Source organism: Toxorhynchites rutilus, chromosome 2, assembly GCF_029784135.1.
Source record: "Toxorhynchites rutilus septentrionalis strain SRP chromosome 2, ASM2978413v1, whole genome shotgun sequence".
NCBI lineage: Eukaryota > Metazoa > Arthropoda > Insecta > Diptera > Culicidae > Toxorhynchites > Toxorhynchites rutilus.
The window spans coordinates 39,379,744-39,401,226 of record NC_073745.1 but is presented as its reverse complement, the minus strand read 5'-3'; the positions used below and the strand labels follow the sequence as shown (position 1 = coordinate 39,401,226).

The 21,483-nt window shown below is 37.4% G+C and overlaps 1 protein-coding gene across 2 annotated transcripts in view; it reads right to left on the bottom strand.

Moving 5' to 3' along the window:
• Positions 1-20,895, bottom strand: part of LOC129764883 (phosphatidylinositol 4,5-bisphosphate 5-phosphatase A) — a 64,504-nt gene extending 43,609 nt beyond the window's left edge. The window contains exons 1-2 of one of the 2 annotated variants that reach the window (XM_055764441.1): positions 20,757-20,895; positions 11,723-12,073 (exon numbers count right to left, since the gene is read on the bottom strand). In XM_055764441.1, the coding sequence (XP_055620416.1) occupies positions 11,723-11,754 (32 nt within the window). In that variant the 5' untranslated portion in view covers positions 11,755-12,073; positions 20,757-20,895. Of the gene's footprint in view, positions 1-11,722; positions 12,074-20,349; positions 20,601-20,756 lie in introns of those variants that run through there. The other variant, XM_055764442.1, reaches the window with a different exon arrangement.
• Positions 20,896-21,483: the final 588 nt, after the last annotated feature.

The window sequence follows — 21,483 nt, the reverse complement described above, 5'->3', positions numbered from 1 at the left end:
TAATTGCGATTTTATTATTTTTGTGTCAAAAATATTCTAATAATTTAACCGTTGTTCGTTTTTTCAACAGAACTAATTCATTTAAGTTGTTCAATGACTGATGGCGTAACGCCCGCTTCATTCAACATCCATCTACAAATACACAAGTAACATCAATTCATCTAAAGCAGGAAGCATCTCCGATGAGCTGGAAGCCTTTTTGAATGAGCACAATGAGTTATCGAAATTCTTCAAATCACATTTGCTCGGATTACAAAATGACAATCACGCTATTGCCATCAACCCTGATAAAACATCAGCTGGAGAGCACGTGTGTAGATCCAAAGCACAAGCGCTGCTGGAATCATGATAGCACGGTGACACGAGAAATTTAATGTGAAGAAAAAACAATAATCTGGAATTCATCGTTGACACACACCGTTCATACGATCCTCGCTATGTTCTTCTTCAATGGCACTAACGTTCCCAAGGTTTGCCTTCTCAACGTAGTACTACTTGCGTCATTTTTATTAGTAAATAGTTGAGATTTGACGACTGCAATTCTTACTACATAATCAACAAAAGCGGTGCGAGGAATAATACATTCACTTGCGAGACACTATCATGAGCAACGCCGACACAGCTTTAGTTATAGCCAGGCCAAAGCGCAATGCATTGTCATGACATTGCGCGTGTGTTCAAACACAAAATGAAGTTCGATCGTATTCGTCCCCACATATTGTTGGTTGTATTCTGTTGAATGGAAAAAGCGCAATTTTGCATTCTGTTCAAGCTCAAGTCCAATCGAGTTGAGCAAATGTGACAACCTTGCCACGCAATTCGACGTAAACAACATTGGTTGCTTCATAGAAATGGAACATGGACCATTTCTATGAAGCAAAAATAGTAATGGTTTTTCGGGTGGAATAAACACGCAAAATTTAGCATTTAAACACATTCAAAACAAATTTAGCATCCAAACGAAATCGAATAATAATTTTTATTCAAATTTCAACAATTTAGAATTATTTCCGGAACTATGCCGATCAGATAGAGAGTAAAATGAACCACAAATACGGATGACTTATTTTGACCATTGTTTCGCGACAAGGCGAACGAATTTAAGAGTGTAAAAGTCGATTTCGATCGAATTGTAAAATCCGATCACTCATATGCATATATGAATATTGAGTTCTACAAATCGGTGAAGAGTAATAAAAAACATCCATGAATAAAGGAAGCAATATGGTTGTGGTTCAAACTTAGATTACCGATGTGAATACTCCTCGAATGAATGACAACGATAAAATAACGCGATTCCAAACAGGCTTATGTTGAAAATCACATGCACGTATTTTCTAACAAGAAGACAGCAATAAATATTGATTTTCTATATTTCATTTTTCTACTTTACGACAAACTTATATTACTTTTTTCAGTTGACGTTTAACTTTTAAGAGATCAAACATGTCAGTTACGTTAATGAAATACACCAAGAAACATCATATAACCTTTCGTTCAAATCATTTAATTCGTTTTTTTATCGGTCACATTCGATTTATTTTAAAGATCGTTAAAATATTCAAACACACTTACAATACATTAGTGTGTTTTATTCAACACCCAAAATATTCACTAGAAATAATTTATTTGGCAGAACAACGTTTGCCTGGTCAGCTAGTAAAAATATATATTTTGGATAAAAAAAAATCATAATTCGAGGAAAATGGAAAATCTCCAAAGTATCTCCACACAACGGTGATGATTAATATTATTTACATTTCAAGTATGTTTTGACGTAGAACTACGTCTTCCAGTAAGGGTACCAAATCAGAAAACAGGTCACGTTTTTATGAAATAAAGATAACGTTAATAACTATTTTCACTATGATCGAATTCTCATGATTTGCATACCAATCGAATCTGAAATTCTCTAAGATTTGTTAGATATGCTGTACATTATAATTCGCTAACCTCTAAACGGTTTAAATTCATGAAAACTGGACGAATTCCATTTTTTCCATACATTTGTTCTGCTGATTTGAGAACATGAGATGTGCAATAATTTCAGAGGGAAATGTAAAATACAATCATCGTTTGACAATTCTTCCGTTCATATATTCTAGTAGTCCTAGTCATCAGGGCGCATTCCAGCAATAAGGTTGCCCCTATCAACTGCATGAAATAAAAATGGGGTATGGCTTGAGAATGACAGTACCAAGGCAACATTGGCTGGAAAAAATGTTTAATGCTTGCAATTTTGACCTCGTAAGTTGCACTCGCAAATCATTTTTCCGTTGTACTTTCGGCCTTCTTGCCATATTTTTAATCAATAACAAATCAAGCAGATTATTGATTCTGTAAAACAGCAGGAATCTCTTTTGAATGCTGTAAAGTTGAGTGAATTGTAGCTATGATAAGAATAGAATTCGTTATTCTGCTATCATAAAAGTACTGAGGACAATTTCTGCAAACAGAAACCTCATAATATAGCTGCCAAATGATGCCCAGAATCTTCGGTAGGTATACAACAAAACCCATGTATCATGACGATACTTGATCCAAATCTTGATCCTATAGAAACAAACATGCCGAAAATTAGTTTATTCATTGTATATATCGATAATTGGGTGTGGACCCCATGGCCTAGTGGTAAGCGTTGCGCTTACCAAGATGGGGGCTTCGGGTTCGATTCCTGTTCGGGTCAGAAATTCTATCGTCATAGATCGTTTTTCTGGCTTGCATTGGTAAAGGGGAACTGTATGGGGTGTAGTGGGATGATGAGCATTGGGCATTGCCAGTCCCCAAGAACAGCCACAAAAACTCGGAAACAGCTCTGCTAAACGAATTGACGCCGCTATAAGCGTCTTTGCCCAGTCCTGGTGGTACTCGGGACGTATAGCAGCAGTATCACGATGGTCCTCCTGCGAGATAGTGGGGTTGGTCGCAGACCTTGCAAGCCGCACCACTGAAAAAAAACACCAAGCAACGAACGATACACAAGAAGATTTGAACCGGACTAATCAACACAGATCCAGGCGACGAAAACGGACTAACGATTGGAAACTCGGGACGTGGAATTGTCGATCACTCAATTTCATCGGAAGTACTCGTGTGCTTTCCCAACTATTGAAAAACCCCAAGTTTGACATCGTACCACTACCTAGTGATGGTTAAGATCAAGGATGGAAAACAAGGGAGCATGATGTGATTTACGATTAATCGCAAACTGCACAGATCGCAATCTGTGCAAACTGCGACTAACTATTAATCCTCACCCATCATAACCAAATGATTTTCACTTGGTAACTCTGAGTTGACCAAAGCATTGCTAGACTGAAACTAGTTCGAATAATTGAGTTACTCTCCTTCCTCGTTTTGCTTTCAACTCCTAACAAGAATTTGCTCCATGGGAATGAGTGTCTCTATGACGTACGCTTTACGATTCTCGCTCTCTCGTCCGGGCGTTCAATTTTCCTTTCCGAGTGCGTTTACTTCGATGAAACTGGGTAAAATAAAAAAATGCGCTACAGCAGATAGGACGACTTTAATGTTTAATGTTTCACAGAGGATTTCTCAGATGGTGTTTAAATTAATCTACAAGAGACTACAAACAATAATCCCCCTCAAATCACTAATTTTATGAGTTCATGTAAATGCGTTATTGACCAAGGCTATTACGACATCGAACACGTGGTCTTGCGAGATATATTTTTCCGCCAGCCTAAATACAGACCTCTTTTTTCGGGCCCGAGTAAACTGGTGGCTAGAAAAGACCTTGATTACCTTGAATTAATCAAAAAACATAAATTAGCGCAAATATGTTAACATGTGTTTTTTTGTGTAAGCACGTAAATATTTGCTCATAAAATTTTTGGATTGTGGAACTCTACATAATTTGTATGCAGATAGACTATCCACAGTTTGTGGGGGGGGGAATACTCATACAACTCAAATGCATAATGATTCTCTGCTATCACAAAGCTTAGAAATTTTTTGACGTTTTGTTTTACTATTGATTCATTCAAAAAAAAAGCTTTATTTTTAAATGTTTTCTTATCCTGAGACTGGCTCACCATATTGCACTGCTACTAAAACCGTAGGCTAACTTCAAGGATATTTTTTATTCATTTTCGGCGAATAATCAATAGAGTTCCGTGTTATGAAACATCAGAATAATAGCAAAAACAATATTACGATCATAAGGTGTTGGACAGGTTATTCCAGACGACATTGGAATATATTCCATCTGATCATCTTTAGAAAGGTTAATGACCTTCAAAGGATAAATTTATCTTGGGCACATTGAATTGATGTTCATGACTTCCAGTTTATCAGCTCTGATAATAATTGTGTGGTCCTCACAAAGCATATATTCCAATGCCGTCAGTTCACTGAAATTCTTCGCATACCGTTTGATGATAAGGTAGGATGTTGATAATTATTTGCTGCGATACCTATTGTTCCAACAGTATTCATTCGACAAAATGAAGACTGAATACCTGAAATTAAACAGATTTAACCATGCCAAATCTGCGGTCAAAGCAATATGTACACTCGAGAGATGCAACAAGTTTGAAGGGATATAAAAAAACATTAGTCGTTCGATAAATCTACTGCCAGATATGTCGGAAGTCCATGATATATGAATAAAATACGTCCATACTAATTCATTACATTTATTCGCAACGAAGAACGTAACCACACAGAATTGAATTAATCAAATATGTGATCCGTTTTATCTACAAAATAAAAAAGGGTCTGAAATTCAATCGAATCCGAAAGGTGTTTCGTGAAGTCACTAATTGGATTACTATTGGAAAAATTATTTGGAGAGAACTGTGAATGTTCAGAATTATTGGTATTTAAAAAACGATTTTGGGCGGGATGAGATTCGCCCAAATCTGCTGGTAATAAAATTAATTAATTGCATCCATTACCCGTCTGCTGTTCATCGGGCGGGAGACGACAGCAAAATAAAATCGACACGAGACTGAGTCAGCCACTCACTGCGGACAATGCAATAGAGAATTAAAAATCCCTCGACGAGTGTCGTAAGATTTCAGTTGATCGTCTCTTGTTACACTTTCCGATCAAGAACTCATCATCTGCTCTATGGAATGGGATTAACCATTTGTGGCTTGCACTCACGATAAAACTTGAGTAGTAGAAGTAATGCTTCGAGAGTGCAAGCAGTGGGGATTCCGCTTTCATATTGCTTTTTTGAGATCTTGGTAGCTCACCGTTCCAAGTTTTCTCTCTGTGTACATATGAAGAATAAAAGAGCATCGCCTGCTGGGGGTGATTTAAAAATATCCGACTAGAGGGATATACTTATTCATTGATCGTTGAATGTGATTTTCTACCATCCCTGGTTAAGATGCGCCCAAAACTCTTCGTTGTGAACAACATTCGGTACCGATGCCCGCGACGGTACAATCTTACGCGACTGAAACAATCAGATGTCGCCGAAAACTACGCACATCCGCTTGAAGCTGCGCTGCCGGAAGAGGAACAAATTAACGAAGCTCCTCTTGAGAACTGTTGGAGCATGATTAAAACAGCCATAAACAGCGTAGCGGAGAACATCCTAGGCAAGTGGAAACGGTTTAAATTAATGAAAACTGGAAGCATTCCCATTTTCCCATACATCCTGTCCTGCCGATTTGTGTGCTTACCTTCTAGTACTGTCAATAACGAGCAACTAATACATTCGTGTCTGCCCGTTTTCAACTTATATGGTATGAATAAGCCGTCCGCGATTTGAAACCATATCACTTCTCGTTTGGTGGTCATCGAAGAAACATCGATGTCGGCGAGCGTCGAGCGGCAGTGGATTGTCTTTCTCCATATAGGTGAAGGAAGAGTATGGAGTAGAGTTTCTTTCCACGAGGGCCCTTCGCTGGGCCGAATGAACTGAAGAAGTTTAAAGCCTCTTGAAAACATAAAAATGGAATGGAATGACATTGCTTGCGAGCCAATGAATACATGATATATATTTATATTGTCAGATATAGCGGGTTCTCATTTTCAGTACTTTAGTGAAGTAGTTTACTACTGAAGTAACAAAATAAACTAAATAACTAAAACGTTATTTCAAAAATTTTCGATGCATTCAAAAAAAAAAAAATATCTGAAGTGATATAAGAGCGGATTGAATAATATAATTCCGTAGTTCTACGTCAAAAATGCGGACTGGCCTAGATACAACCCCTAACAATTTTTGAGTTTCCTGAACTATGGAAAACCTCGGTTGTAATGATGTGATAATAACTATCTTCGATTATAAGCTTTATGAACTTAATGGTCTTTTTTCAGGCGTGACATTTTTTTTCAGAGAGAGATAGAGAGTCGTGGGGTAAATCTCTCTCTCTCTCTCTCTCTCTCTTTTTCGAAAATATTTTTTTCGTCTCTCATTTAGTGCTGAATATAAGTGAAATGAAACAATGAGCGAACAATCAAAGCTAACTTGAACAATGGTTAGCCTGTTTAGCCTAATCTGCCAAATCAGAACCGTTGTTGGCGTGCCAGAGCTTGAGCTTGAGCTTGGGTAGACTGTACACTTCGTAGTTACTCTCCGTCATTGGCCTGAACCAACGGAATTGTTTAAAGAACACACTGAATCCAGCTTGAGAATAGCAAATCATTCTCATTGCGCAAGTGAATCGGTGAATCGAACTTTAAATTGTCAATAACTGCGCTGGCTACGTCCTCACGGTCACCAGGGGAAGGGAAGGAAAGTTAGTATGATATTCGCCACCGAAGGCTAGAAGGGTCGTCTGTACAGCATAGTTCCCTAGCGATAATCAAGGAAGAGATAGTTGTTAGTGAGAGAGGGGGGGGAGGTGAGAATCAGGATTCACGGTGGTGAGTGATGTGATTAGGAGTTTATCAATTTCTTTCTTTTCATAATAACCATGGATAACAGCTATTACAAACATGCTCCTCAGGAGTTTTGGACCCTCTACTCTGGTTCTCAATAGGTTCTTTATCTAACATACTACGGAGTTCACTTTTTCATTACATTCAATATCATACCAAAACCATAACATGTTTTGCATGTTGAATAATTGTGACTGATAGTTACTATTGTATCAATTTAGTGTAGTGTCAAGCTGACCTAGCTGTTGACAGAAAAGGCAACAATCAAAACAACTACAGGGCGGACTCGATTACCGTTCTGAATCATATTTCGGACGCTTAAGACATATGATGCAGGTCTAAACTTTATGCACAGGTATTATTTGGTTGATATTTTTAATAAATTAGTTCAATATGCTTTTAAGCTTTCTACTTTGGTACCTATTTGATTGAAAATATAAAAAAATCATCGAATAAAATGCTTTTCAAATGAAGCGAATAAAAATCAAACTTCAAACACTAAATCAAATTTCGGACAGATTGAATTCTAATTTCGGACAGTTTATTTTGTAATTTTTTGGATGAAAATTACATTACACTTGATTATATCTTATAGTCAACTGCGAAACACTTACCAAGCAGTCACAGTCAACTGTTAACGATGATGAAAACTGATGAACCACGGGAGAAATTTAAGTATTTATGAACGGGTAAATTCTACGTTCTCACGCTAGGCAAACGTCAAACACAAACGATAGTGAGTAGCGTTGATAGATTTTTGCCGATTATGTTATAATTCAAATGTAGTTCTCATATAAAATGATAGTGAAACGAAGGGATTACTCTAAAGAAGCAATTGTGATATTAATTTTATAGTTATATCATCAGTGCATTATGCATATTTCATGAAAAATATCCTTCTACGTATATGTTTGATTTTCAACAATGATACAGTTATACAACTTTTTGTTTGTTTCAGACTCTGTTGCTTCAAACTGGCGCTACATTAAAAAGTACGCTACAGAAGACGATTATGTCGCTTCCAATAGAAAGATAAGAAAATTTAGTACAGAGTATAGTTGTGAAACATCTAATTTGGTAGATTTAAATGACATTCTGGAAGTGAAAAACTTCAAAGTTAGTAATTTTGAATGTGTTATTATTAATTTTATCCTAAAAATTCATATTGAACTTGATTGTCTCTACCAACTAGATTAAAGCTCTCTAACCGCTCTACAATTTGTTCTTTGACACCCAACTTCTATCTATCTTAATTTCGCTGCAATATCGATATAAACAATTCCTGGCGAAAATTCAAGCAAAATCTTTAAAAATCACGATTTTGACCCCACTGATTTGTTTTGGTGAAATAAAGCATATTTGAAATATAAAAAAAGAATTTTTTTTTCAAACTGAATATAATCGAGTCCAAAATTGTATATAATCGAATCACATATAATCGAGTCTGTATATAATCGAGTCCGACCTGTACTTTGATTTGAATTCCGGACACTTTTGCTTTCAATTCCGGACACTCTCATGCAACTCGCAACTTTGGTAAATCACAAGTACAGGTCGGACTCGATTATATACAGACTCGATTATATGTGATTCGATTATATACAATTTTGGACTCGATTATATACAGTTTGAAAAAAAAATACTTTTTTTATATTTCAAATACGCCTTATTTCACGAAAACAAATAAAATTTGATTGATAGAAACAATCCAGTTTGTAAAAAAAATCAGGATGACAATAATAATAATACAATTACTAACCTTTAAGTTTTTCACTTCCAAAATGTTATTGAAATCCATTATTTTAGATTAATTTAGATTTAGTCTTCCGTAGCGTACTTTGTAATGTAGAGCCAGTTCGAGGCAACAGAGTCCGAAACAAAAAAAAAGTTCTATAACTCTATCATTGTTGAAATTCGAACATATGCGTAGAAGGATTTTTTCCATCAAATATGATCGTCTATCACCATCTGAGAGAATCTGGATTTTTTTTTTCATGTGAGAAAGGTATTTTATGACTTTAAGGAGATGAATCAAAAATCAAATTCCTCTTTTATATTAAAAAAAAAAAAGAATAATACATGCAAAAAATAAATAATATTTTTATTGATTCGATTATATACAGGATTCGATTATATATAGTGAAAAGAAATCAGAAACTGTATATAATCGAGTCCGCGCTGTATCATCAAAAGTATTCGGATTTAAAATCACGGCACAATGAAGAAATTTGAAAATTTAGAACAAATATAACAATTTTGTGAAATTCTGTGATTTATACCTTACATAAAAGCATTTTTATTCTATAGGAACGGTAATTTTTCATGCTATGATATGTCAATATTTTTAGTAGTTGAAGTTATCATCGTAAGCGCTTAAGTGTCCGGATGCTGATGCATTGCAATATCATGAGAGCAAAAAGTTCTCATCGGCAAAATCCGAATAAAAACCGTTCTATAAACTTGCGCACTAAGAAACTTATCACACAAAGTTGTAGCACTCCCCTTTATGCAACTGCAACGAAGGCAGAAAAAAAGCAGAGCGCCACTTTTAAAATGACAACAAAAGTTTATGTTTTCGTCATTTGAGAACGTGATTGAAGAGTTTGTATAGATTGAACCTAGTTCCACACTAGTTTCAACCCGAAAACTAATGGATTCGCGCTGAGATGTTTCACGGGTTAGTGTGTTATTGTTTTGGAAAATCTAAGAATTAAAGCATAAAAATGGAAAGTTTTGCAAGGGTAGTTGGTTTTGCTGCTTCAACTGTCATATTATTGAAATCAGAATTATATGCCAATTATGATTTCGGAGAGTTCAGAAGAGAGTGTTTGAAGTTTCATGTCAAATAAAAAAATGACGTATATGTTAAATCGAAGGAATGCATACAAACCGGACAACTTCAACTCGCACATCTGGTATTTAATAATGATTCTATATTATGATGGTGAGTTTTTGTGGAAATATCAGGAAATATTTAATGAAGGATCAGAACTACGTGTTCATAATAATCAAATAACCTGAAGTAAAAAATGTCATTCTAGTTTCAACAATTTAAAACTGCCTTTGGGCCTCATAATTTTATAGAGAGTAATTTGTCTTCCAAGCTAGAATTTTGCAACTGGAAGGGCGAATTTATGTTGTTTATGCGATCCGCCTTTTTTGTGTTCATCAGAAAAGAGAGTCATTTCTAATTATAGATTCTTCATCACCGTTCAATAATTAAATTAAAAAAAAATATGATTGTTATTTACTCCGACCGGTGATAACAAATATTTTCAACCCTAGAAATTTCCGAAGCAATTGAATTTATTATTTTTACCATATTATATGCTAATCACGGTCGCCTCTCACAAACCGGCTCGCTAACCTCTGAAACTCCGTGACATCATCTGACCGCCAGAATCAAACACGAGCAATGCCAATTATTCGTTCGACCGGTAATATCTCAAATCTAAGAATCATGTTCACTATCAGCGATACAAATGAACACAAATAAACACCGGCTTTAACTGGACGCTGCTACACACTTAAAAGCCAATGTTGTTCAACATTTGCATTTACGCGGCAACTATGAACGGGTGTTCATTGATCTTACGCTGTGGAGGCTCCATGGGATCGAATGATCGTATCAATATGCGCAAGAAGCAAGGAGAAACATAAAAACAAATTCAGCCTATTGTGCCAAATTTCGTATCAAGGCAATCCACATGACTGCGGGTGCTGAAGGAACGTAAAATTGCGCAACTCATTCCAGTACCAGCATTCCGGTGACAAAACAATAAAAAAATGTCTGCTTTAATGTGATGTATTATCATTATCACTTTAATTGTGGTTCGAGAAAAATATTAGATCTTTCCTCTATACTTACTATTTTTTTTTATCCCATTTATTTATTTAAGGCTCATTAGCATTTTAGCTGTAACAGAGCCGAATTTTAATCGTGTACATGTCACATGGTTATCATATCTATAATTAGCACATTACACAGTTGTCATTCGCCAGTATTCCTTCTATACCATTACATATGGTACATTCACACAGTAGCCATTTAGGCGTAAGGGTATTCTTTCTGTTCTTCCATTATCCAGTTGGACCACCGGACAGCGGAGACAGTTGATTGATCATTGTTGAGTTATTTATAGAACAGTAGCCCGATGTGTCTGGCAGAGCAGAGCAGTTGTATGGATGAATCGATCTTATTTCGACCGTGGATCGATCTCCATCGCTGATGATTGTTGCGTGGACGTAGCTATTCTGTAACAACACAAAGATGGTCAATGAGGGCCCTGAGATTTGAACTCACGATCGATCGCTTACTATACTTACTATGAATGTATTAAAATTTGAACATGGAAATCACGAACGCAAACAGGTGTAATTGCTTCACACAAGGCTTGACGTCAACGGCTGATGTTGACTTGAACTAATATACTATACTTTTCTCGTCGGAAAACAAATACCAATTGTAAGATCAGAACGTGGGAAAACTACGAGATAAACATCTGACTATTATGTTCAATGATTGCGAACATAATTACGAGTCCATCTCATTTCACATTCGATTTAGGCAAAACATTTTATAGAATCAGTTATGAATATCAATATATTCTACGCATCGCGATGCGCTCGTAAACTACGTCGTTTTTGACATCTGGATATTTTCAAACATAAGATTAATGGTTTGGTTCATTAATGGTTCAGTTTAAGTATACAGGAAGCTATCTGAATCGTTGCCCCTCGTAAAGTACCCCTAGAGAGCAAGTAGAACACAATCCTGGCGACCTTGCGACCTACATTAATAATTGCACTATTCGGCCCGACAAGAAGAGCAAGGAAGCGTTGAGAAGAAAATAGTACTTACGTCACATTCCAGTTGTTGGTACCGCAATTCATCGCTGCCAGCTGCAGGCGGTTTTCGCCGTGACACAGTTGTGTTTGTTTGGGTGGCCAATGATCACGGCGTTGGTTTCTCTCTGACAGGCGACAGTTTCTATTTTTGACGCTTCTCAACGCGTCAAAAACGAGTTGCCGGCGGGTTGGGGCACCTCGTCCGAAAGGATGTGCACTTCACTTTTCCAAGTAGTTTTGGGTTCTTCTTTCACTTCGTCAACTAATCGATTTAATGCACGAGTTTTGGGTGATTAGCGCTGGTTGCGCGCGAAGTTCACCAGACTAGTACAGGCCAGCTATGACGTACGACGATGTTGGGACGCTACGAAACGGGAAATATTTTTAGATTTACGAAACGTCGAAGGTTTGCGAATGTTTTTCAATCACTCAATTTGTATCGTTCCGCTGGGGACCACGGATTGAATTAGACGCGATTATTACATTTTTTTTCCCACTGGAAATGATATGTTATCAGTTAGTCTGAGGTGCGGTTCTCTTATCGGACAATTGATAAAAAAGAATAAAATATCAGAATCAGGAAGACCATTCATGTGTGTACAACCGCTAGTTCGCATTAACCAATGTGAACACCGCGAGTGTGTCAGATCCGCAGTTGTATCATTTTATCAACAAAACCACCTTGAATCTACCAAGTTCACCCCAGTGTCGACGAGGCCATCAGTGAAATATGTATGTGAAACCGATGTTGTTTCGCGTTCCTCAATTACACTTGAGATGCCAGTGGATGCTGCTAGGGTTGCCATCTCATGCTCGGTGGCATTAAATAAGCAAAGTCATGCGGAGGGCGGGCTTCAACATGCCGGGCACGATTTTCAAGAAGTCTAGTTTATCTGCTTCGCCGATGACGTGGACATAATCGGAAGGCTTATGAGCTTGATCTTGAGCTTGGGTAGACTGTACGATTCGTAGTTGCTCTCCGTGATTGAACTGAACCAACCAAATTGCACAAAGAACACACAGAATGACGCTTGGGACTAGCAAATCATTCTCGTTGTACAATTTTCGGTGATTCGAGCTTTAAATAGTCAATAACGACGTCGGCCACGTCCTTACAGTCACCAGGGGAAGGGAAGTAATGTTAGAATGATATTCGCCGCCCGAAGGCCAAAAGGGTCGCCTCTATAGCGTGGTTCCCTAGCGTTTATAAAGGAAGGGATAGTTGTTAGTGGGAATGGTTAAGAAGAATCAGGATTCACTACGGTTAATCGGATGAACACGTGCTTGTTGATAACAACTGACAACGACAACAGTCGTAAAATTCGAAGACGCATAGTCAACGAAAGTCGCGCCTATTATGATCTTCGCAAATCCTTACGAAGTTCATAATAGTGCACGTACTTCGTACTTCGTAGTGCACAGAACAATATAAGGTGGTGGAAATCAGAGTATAGAGAAGGAGAATTAACCACGAACTGGCACAACTCTACGGCGAATCCTGCATTCAGAAAGTCGCCATGGCTGGTCGGGTTAAGGATGGGCAGGTTATGTTGCAGGATTGCCGGACAGCAGCGCTGCAAAGATCGACTCGAATCCGGTGGGAACAAGAGGAGCCCAGCGAGCGACGTGGTTGGACCAGGTGGAGCAGGACTTGGCAAGAATCGGTGCGACCGGCAGTTGTGGCGGAACAATGTTGTGAATGAGATACAGGGCCTGATTCTCGAATACACTACGAATACACTTCACGGTGGAAACGGTATGAGACGCATTCGCGATGACAACAGTACGGTGTCGACATCTGGATGCGAGATTAGTTCCCCACTAAATTTATCATTATAAAATCAAATTATCTTCAGATTGAATTTTTGTATGAGATTATTATATCACACGAAGAAAACAAAGTTTTCCACTCACATTGAATACCAGTTTGATACGAAGAGGTTAATTTTCATTAATGATTTTTTATTTGAAAAGTGCTCATTCTGCCTGAAAACTCATCATTATCTTCGACACTTCACTAACTCGTAGAACGTAGTTCAATGGCGTGCCGTTTATTTCGTTTCCACCGTGAAGTGTATTCGAGAATCAGGCCCACAGTCTCTTCATGAGATGTAGCTTCATTGTAAAGGAATAAATAAATAAATAAAACAATTGGAGTTGAATTTTTGGTTATTGATGACGCGTGTTCACAGGAGTAATGTTGATCGATTGTTAACGTTGTTCTTCCACAATAAATACATGATATATATTTATATTGTCAGATATAGCGTGTTCTCATTTTCAGTAGTTTAGTGAAGTAGTTTACTACTGAAGTAGCAAAATAAACTAAATAACTAAAACGTTATTTCAAAAATTTTCGATACATTTAAAAAAATATATCTGAAGTGCATCAGGAAATTTTTGAGTCATTGTAAGAGTTTAAGAAAATGAACCGATTGTCATTGAAGATATCCTATTTCAGTAAACGAGTTTCATTGGAATGTTTTATTTGGTAGACTCGAAAGACTTCTGTTACTTCGTCACGATCAGTGTTGCCACATTTTAATCTGTTCCAGAGGGGTTGAAAATCTTTCTCATCTGTACTTTTGACGTAGGACTTCGTCTTACATTAAGGGTGCCAAATCAGAAAACAGGTCACATTTTTATGAAATAAAATTAATGTTAATAACTATTTTTGCTGCGAATGGATTTTAACGATTTGCTTACCAATCGAATCGGAAATTTTCTAAGATTTGTTTGATATGCATTACAGTACAATCCCATAGTCTGTATATGATTTAAATTGATGAAAATTGGAAGCATTCCCATTTCCCCATACATTTTTTCTGTCCATTTGTGTGCTTTCCCGAACAATAACGAGCAACGAGCAACTTATTAGACGAATGAATCGTTAAGGCGCGTCAACATCATGCCGAATGATGCCGATCGGCCTGCACCAGGCGGCATATTCGGTTCGTTATGTAATGTGGACGCCCCATCGGGTGCACGAAGCCGAAGTCCCATCGGATGCACGAAGCCGTCACGAACACACGAAGCACAATGCCGTCAACGCTAATTAACTTCGTTTTATTTTGGTTTGACTTTCTCGAACCGGACCCACTTGTTTCGGGTTGGGATCGGTTTGATTCGAGTCGGTTTTCGGCACGTCGACAAGTTCGGGCGGTACGTCCACACATAGTCGGCTTTACCGGGTGACCAAGGCCGATTGGCGTAATGTGGACGCGTCTTTAGATTTAAAGTCTCCGGAAACAAAGGAAAAGAAGAAGAAGAAGAATAGAAACAACGAAAAAAGAATATTTTCGAAGTAAGTAAGCTGTCGCTAGCGTATTGCATCTGAGTAAAATTCTCAGAATCTTTCTGTGCCCGAAACAACAAAGGACGCTTATTCTGTTCGTTTTGTGTTTTATGTTTCCCCTCGAGATGTGAACGCTAGCGAATATTCACTTGAAGTTTATCGCTGCAACTATGTACATCTGTTAGACGCGTGTTTGATGCTTGTTGTATGGCGATGCAGGGAAGATGTCTTTCGTTAAATACTCAGTGCAATGTGTGCATTGATACAAAGAAACAAATTGCGACATATGACCAGTTAGTGTATTGTTCTCGCAAGGGCAAGAAGATTACTTTAGAGTTATTTATGAGCTTTCGGCGTATTCGCAAATAATATCCGAAATGATAAACCAACAAATTAAAAAAAAAAGATTGCGTAGTTCTACGTCCTAAACGGTCGTGTCTCGGATACAACCCCTCGATGATTTTTTCCAAAAATCTGTACCACCGAAAATATTCGTTGTAGAGAAAAATTGATTTATTAGCATGAAAAATATACTCATTTATGTACTACAAATACTCCATTTACATTTGCAAGTCATTTGTGTGTTTGATGATGCTTATACATAGTTTTTCTGAATCTGAATCTGAATTTCTGCCGCCCCGATGTTTGATCAAATCTTTTGATCTCAAAATAGCGTTCAACGTATCGTTGCTGAGCTGACCTCGAAGCGTTTTTTTTTGTTCTGATTATATTCAGTAAAAAATCCCTCGACAGTTGCCGAGGTGTGAAGCATACTGAGAACGTTACAAATGAGACATCGAAACACATGCCATATTTGGTTTTGTTTGCTTGCTTGGTCTTGCTTGGTATGCAGAAATTTGTGTTTCATTGGTACGTCGCGCCGTCCGACGCGATCCTTGTAAGAAATTCCGTCTTTATGAAACTGATCAATCATTGCATTGTAAATGTTTTTATGATCAGCAGCATCAAGCAATACTGTGGCGTAAAAGTCGTCATGTACCTCAGTATTGCTTTGTTCAAATGTAACAAATTTCTCACGTGGAAAAAATCTGTATCAATCCGTACTTTTTGACGAAAATCTGTACCCTGTATCGTACAGCACCTGTACCAGAAATAATGGGTATGGGCTGGCTGCCATACAAATGAAACACAAATTTCTGCATTATTCGAGAATTAATCAAGCAAATAAAACCAAATTTGGCATGTAACGTAACGGAGAAAAATGTTATTTGCAAGTGGCTGAAAAATCTTGAACGAGAATTGTGTGTGAAAATAATCTGATATCATAATGTCGAGTTTTGGTAGAAGTACTAGGAATTTTATAGTAAAAGGTAATTTTAACTCTCCTATACTCGCGCATTGGTCTGTCAGACCGAGAAATCATTAATTCGTTCATTTTGTAGAAAATACCAACACTACGACTTTGCGATTCACTCCAGCTTCGTTATTCGTCGTTCGCCATCGTTTAGCGTATCGCTTGTGTTGGTACAAAGGGGACGTGTGCCACTTTTTTAACACTTTCGGTCTGACACACCGACGCGAGTATAGGAGTAACTTTTTGGACAAGTGCCTTTTTCCATATTCTAGAGTATTGTTGAATAAAATGTATAAATTAATGTTAATGGCGTGGAATATTTATTGCATATAATGCATAAGATCATTAACGGACTATTCTTATTTGATTTCAGTCCCTTTTGTAACTGGATTGAACGGATCCATATATTAACTATTCGTCGTTAGATTCATACGTTCAAAAGCATAATATAAATGTTTGACTTTCGTATAGGTATTCCCTAAATATAATGGTCATACATATACACACTTGTGAAAGAATTTCACTTGTGGAATAATTGTAAACAGTAAACTATAAACTAATCGGTGGCTTATGGTAATTTTTAACACTTACAGTTTCGGGGATATGTATTATAATGGACAATATCGACAAGAAAACAAGAAAAAGAAAAGTAAGTTCCTAGAAATCCTTTTACATAATTTTTTCATGCCCCATCTAAAAAAGGCATTAATTCTTAGTTTACCAAGAATACAGAGACAAACAATATTAGAAATATGCAAACTTTATATTCCAGAATCTTTATCATCTACATTTTTATCTTTGATAAAAGACCCGAAAAATACGCAACAACCGCATGAAATGTAAAAAAATATGATTGTTTCGAGCATGCAGTTATGCTATGTTCTGATTCTTACTCCAATAAAACCACAATCGATTTATACGTTTTTATGTTATTTTATAGCTCTTTATACTTCCATGAATTATATTCAGTTGCTTACTTTTAATCTATAACAGTGAAAAATTCGAATTTCGTTATTTGTGTTGGAGTATCAAAAATTACTCTGTTTTGAGGAGGCTGAATTAGATAACTATTAAGACATAATAAAGATGAAGAAAACATATTTTTTGGAGTTTTTTCATTCAATCATACCCTCTTCTTCAAATAAATGCAAATAAAACCTGAAAAATACACAATGGCAACATTACAGAGAAGTTCAATTTTCGGTATGTGACATCGTGCGCGAGTATACGTGCTATGATTTTGCACGCGAGTACAGGAGGGTTAAAGGGTTGATCAGAAGATCAATCAATGGATAATGCTGCGATTGGACCCATGAACAGTGCTTAGTATGAAAACGTGGATGTGATAACGAAAAACAAATTTTGGGCGGGACGATAGAACTACTGTAAATCATGAAAAAAAACAATTTTGTTTATACGGTTTGAAACATTTGTATACCTGATATGACACAGGTGTGCATTCAAAAATGTGGACAAACCAAGATCATATTTCGGACTAAACTATCCAACATCATTTACCTTATACATAACCCGCGAAAATTCAAGTCGCAATTCTGTTTTAAGGGACCTCGTAAGGCTAAATGAACACAACACGTCGGTTCCGAAGCGGGTTTGGGTTGACAAATTAACGAAGGCAGTTGTATTATTGATTAACATAGAGATGGTGATAATAAAATATATCGGAATGTTCATATTGCCGAAGTATGGAAAATGAATTTGGTTGAAATGAACGCAAAAACCACCCGGGTGACATCTCTAGAGAACCCCTATTGAACTGACAGGAGCCAATATGATATTTTCTCTTTGTTTCCACATGAATTGGGTATCCCACTGACAGTTCTGCTTGAGATTTTGCTAACGATCCTAGCATCAATCATAGCACACGGCTGGCAAAAACATATAGCAAAAAGTAATATTTTCCAGTTTCAAAACACCATTGTAATACATGAGAAATGCTCCGAAACGATGTTTGCTCGCTTATTTGTTTAAGGAAAATTTAAATCTTTCGATTCTCCGCATTTAAAAACTTATTGCAGCTAGAAACAATTTTGTCGATGCCACGATGGCAACCCTATACAGCTAACCACTCATTCCACGGCTCGCAATTCAGCTTTGCTAAGAGCTCCCCAATGGGAAGACCTCACAGCAAACAACTTTTATTACTTTCGCACACATGACACTGAGCACTCGTGACACCACATGTGCAGTATTTTTGACGTAGAACTACGTCTTTCATTAAGGGTGCTAAATCAGAAAACAGGTCACGTTTTTATCAAATAAAGTTAACGTTAATAACTATTTTCGCCGCGAACGGATTTTGGCGATCTACATAGTAAACGAATCGGAAATTCCCTAAGATTTGTTTAATATGCTATACATTAGAATCTCCTGGTTCGTAAATGGTTAAAATACATGAAAACTTTAAGCGTTTCAATTTTACCATACATTTGTTCTGTCCATTTGTGTGCTTTCCCGAACAGAGCTGTGGTAATGCCAGTGGTAATCCAACTTGGATATCGTCGTGTGGTTTTTTCATTTCGTTTTTGGCGTTGTTCGCATCGTGTGTTTTTCTTTCCGCGTCATAAATTGGACGCTTCGCGTAATGTGTGATGAGCAAGAAGAAGAGGAAGGCTGGCTCAAGCACTGCAAAAAGCGAACGTATTGCCAGGGGCAATCAAATTTCGAGACAAGCGTCATCTAGTGAAGCACGCGATGTTGGTGCAGTGAAAAGCGCTCGCACTGAACCGTGTCTTCGCGAGTGTGACACCGCATCGAACAAGAGCGAAGTAGGTGATTTCGGCCCGTCGGTCGAAAATGTAAACGCCTTTACCCAGGCAGCAACCAAAATCAATCTCCCCACGCTGGTGGTGAAGGCGGTCGCTCTAGACGAACTCATCAGCGAATTCGCATCGATGGATGTTACAGCAAAGTACAAGCCGTGTGGCATAATTCAGTATTTTTCCAAGCTGTTAACATTGTTTGTTTTTCGTCATCATAAGGGCTTCGTTGGTGCCTTTGACATTGCATGAATGCATTAAACTGACTTTATGGCGAAGCAGGCATCAAGTTTGTGCGCCAATAAATCATTTGGGGAATACCAAGCATCTTGAATGTCGTACTGGAATGTTATAAGTTATTTGGGTTCGTGAGCCAGTCGCAAAACTGCCTCCAACTAGGATTGCGCTAATTTTGATCATAATAAAGCAATGCTACTGTTTTCGAGGTTGTTGATAGTAACAAAAAGAGTTTATTTAGCATGTTTAGACACCAAGAAAGTAAATGTCGTTCTGGAATGTTGTATGTGATTAGATTTCGCTTGCTAGTAGCAAAACTTCCTCCACTAAGGGTGGCAGCTGCGCTTATCTCGAGCATGAGAAAGTAATGCAACTTTTTTCGAGGCCAATAATATAAACAGAATCGTTTCTTTTGAGAATAACGCAAAATGTTGAGAAGTGTCAATATTCTCAGTAGTTTCAAGCCACCGATATATGGCTCTGTATGCGTGCTATGGCGAACGCTTGTTTGGCGCTTGGTTTACGTTGTACGAACGATGCCTAGAGGTGTAATTCCACTGAGGCAATACTAAATAACATGTAGCATGATATTTGATACTTGCATGTGTTGTCATTGTTGTTGTTTCCTCGCGGCGCCAAATACATATTGATGTAGTTATGAGATGTGGAATAATGGTGCTGGTGCAACATGTATATCGACTGTAGCCGAGTCTATGTCAATTGCGAAAATGGCCACCGGAATAGCGTTCGTGGTAAATTTTTAATGCATTTACATGAAATAAATTGCGACATACGATCAGCTAGTGTATTGTTCTGCGAAGGCAAGAATTAATCATCAATGAATTATAGTCAACTGATTCTACAATGAAAAAAACATTTCAGAGATTATTCTACTAAGCATTTGTTTCTAAAATTTCACAGCACTATAGAATAATATCCGAAGGTATAAACAAGCGACTTATATAAAATAACAGCGTAGTTCTACGTCAACAATGCGGTAGTATCTTGGACACAACCTCCTATAACTTTTTTTCATTCTTAAAATCGGTTTGTTTCGTTCACCACAGCGAATAACATTGCTTTTATTTTTCATCACAGCACAACTTCATTCTCGATTTTCTTTCACGTTGCATTTTTAAGGGCGGCGATATTCACTAGCGTTTTGCTTTACACATCTGTGCATGTTGGTAGTACATGCAAATCACGTTTATAGTACTAAGAAAATCATTAAACCAATCCTATTCCAGATGAGCTTATTTATAGATCCCTGCGAAGCACAAACTGTTTATTAACACGTTTTTTTTATCACTAATGAAAATAAAAACGATAAGCCATCATTCTTTGCCAATTGCTGATAAGCACAAAAAAATTCAAGAATACTGTTGAGCACTTTATAATTGTCAACCATAGCACAAAAAACTACCTGTGAAAGCACTTGAAATCCGCGAAAAATATCAAGCAAAATCGAAAAATCACGACATGTAACGCGCCTATAGCAAACGACTGACAGTTCTCTGCTGACTGCTACCCGACTAGGGCTTCAATTGATGAATAACAAAACATTGCGTATTTTCCTCTCTTCCTTCGTTTCGTACGATCTCTCTCGTCATTCATGAACAAAGATGAGAGAGAGCAGATTCTTGAGAATTGCAGGACGACGTAGCATAACCGGGCAAATGTAAATAAACACCGACGGAGAACTGTGTCACTTGTGTCAGATTGGAGGGTGGTGTAATCGTCAGAGATGCCAGATGAAAAGATGTGGCTTCATTTTGAAGACTAGAATTACTGGAATAACATTCAATATTTTGGAGACATTTTGAATATATTTCAAAATGTTGAAGATATTTGCAGACTTTTTGACCTTGTGAGAACAGTTAATAAAAGCATTACTGGTTTACAATTCTTTTCGTAAAGCAACCGGAAGAGTTTTTCACGCTGGTGACCTTTCAAAGATCTATGAAGGAATCGCCTGGCATCCAGGGTTGGTGACAGACACATTCCACCGCCAATGGTTTGTGCCTTCGATTTGTTTTAGAGTAAAATTATATGCGTTTTCTCCTAGATGTCGCTGTGCGTAATTTTCCAAAGAATGAACGGCATGGCCCCGATTATTCGCGGAATTGAGTGGCATAGTCACGGGTAGTGAT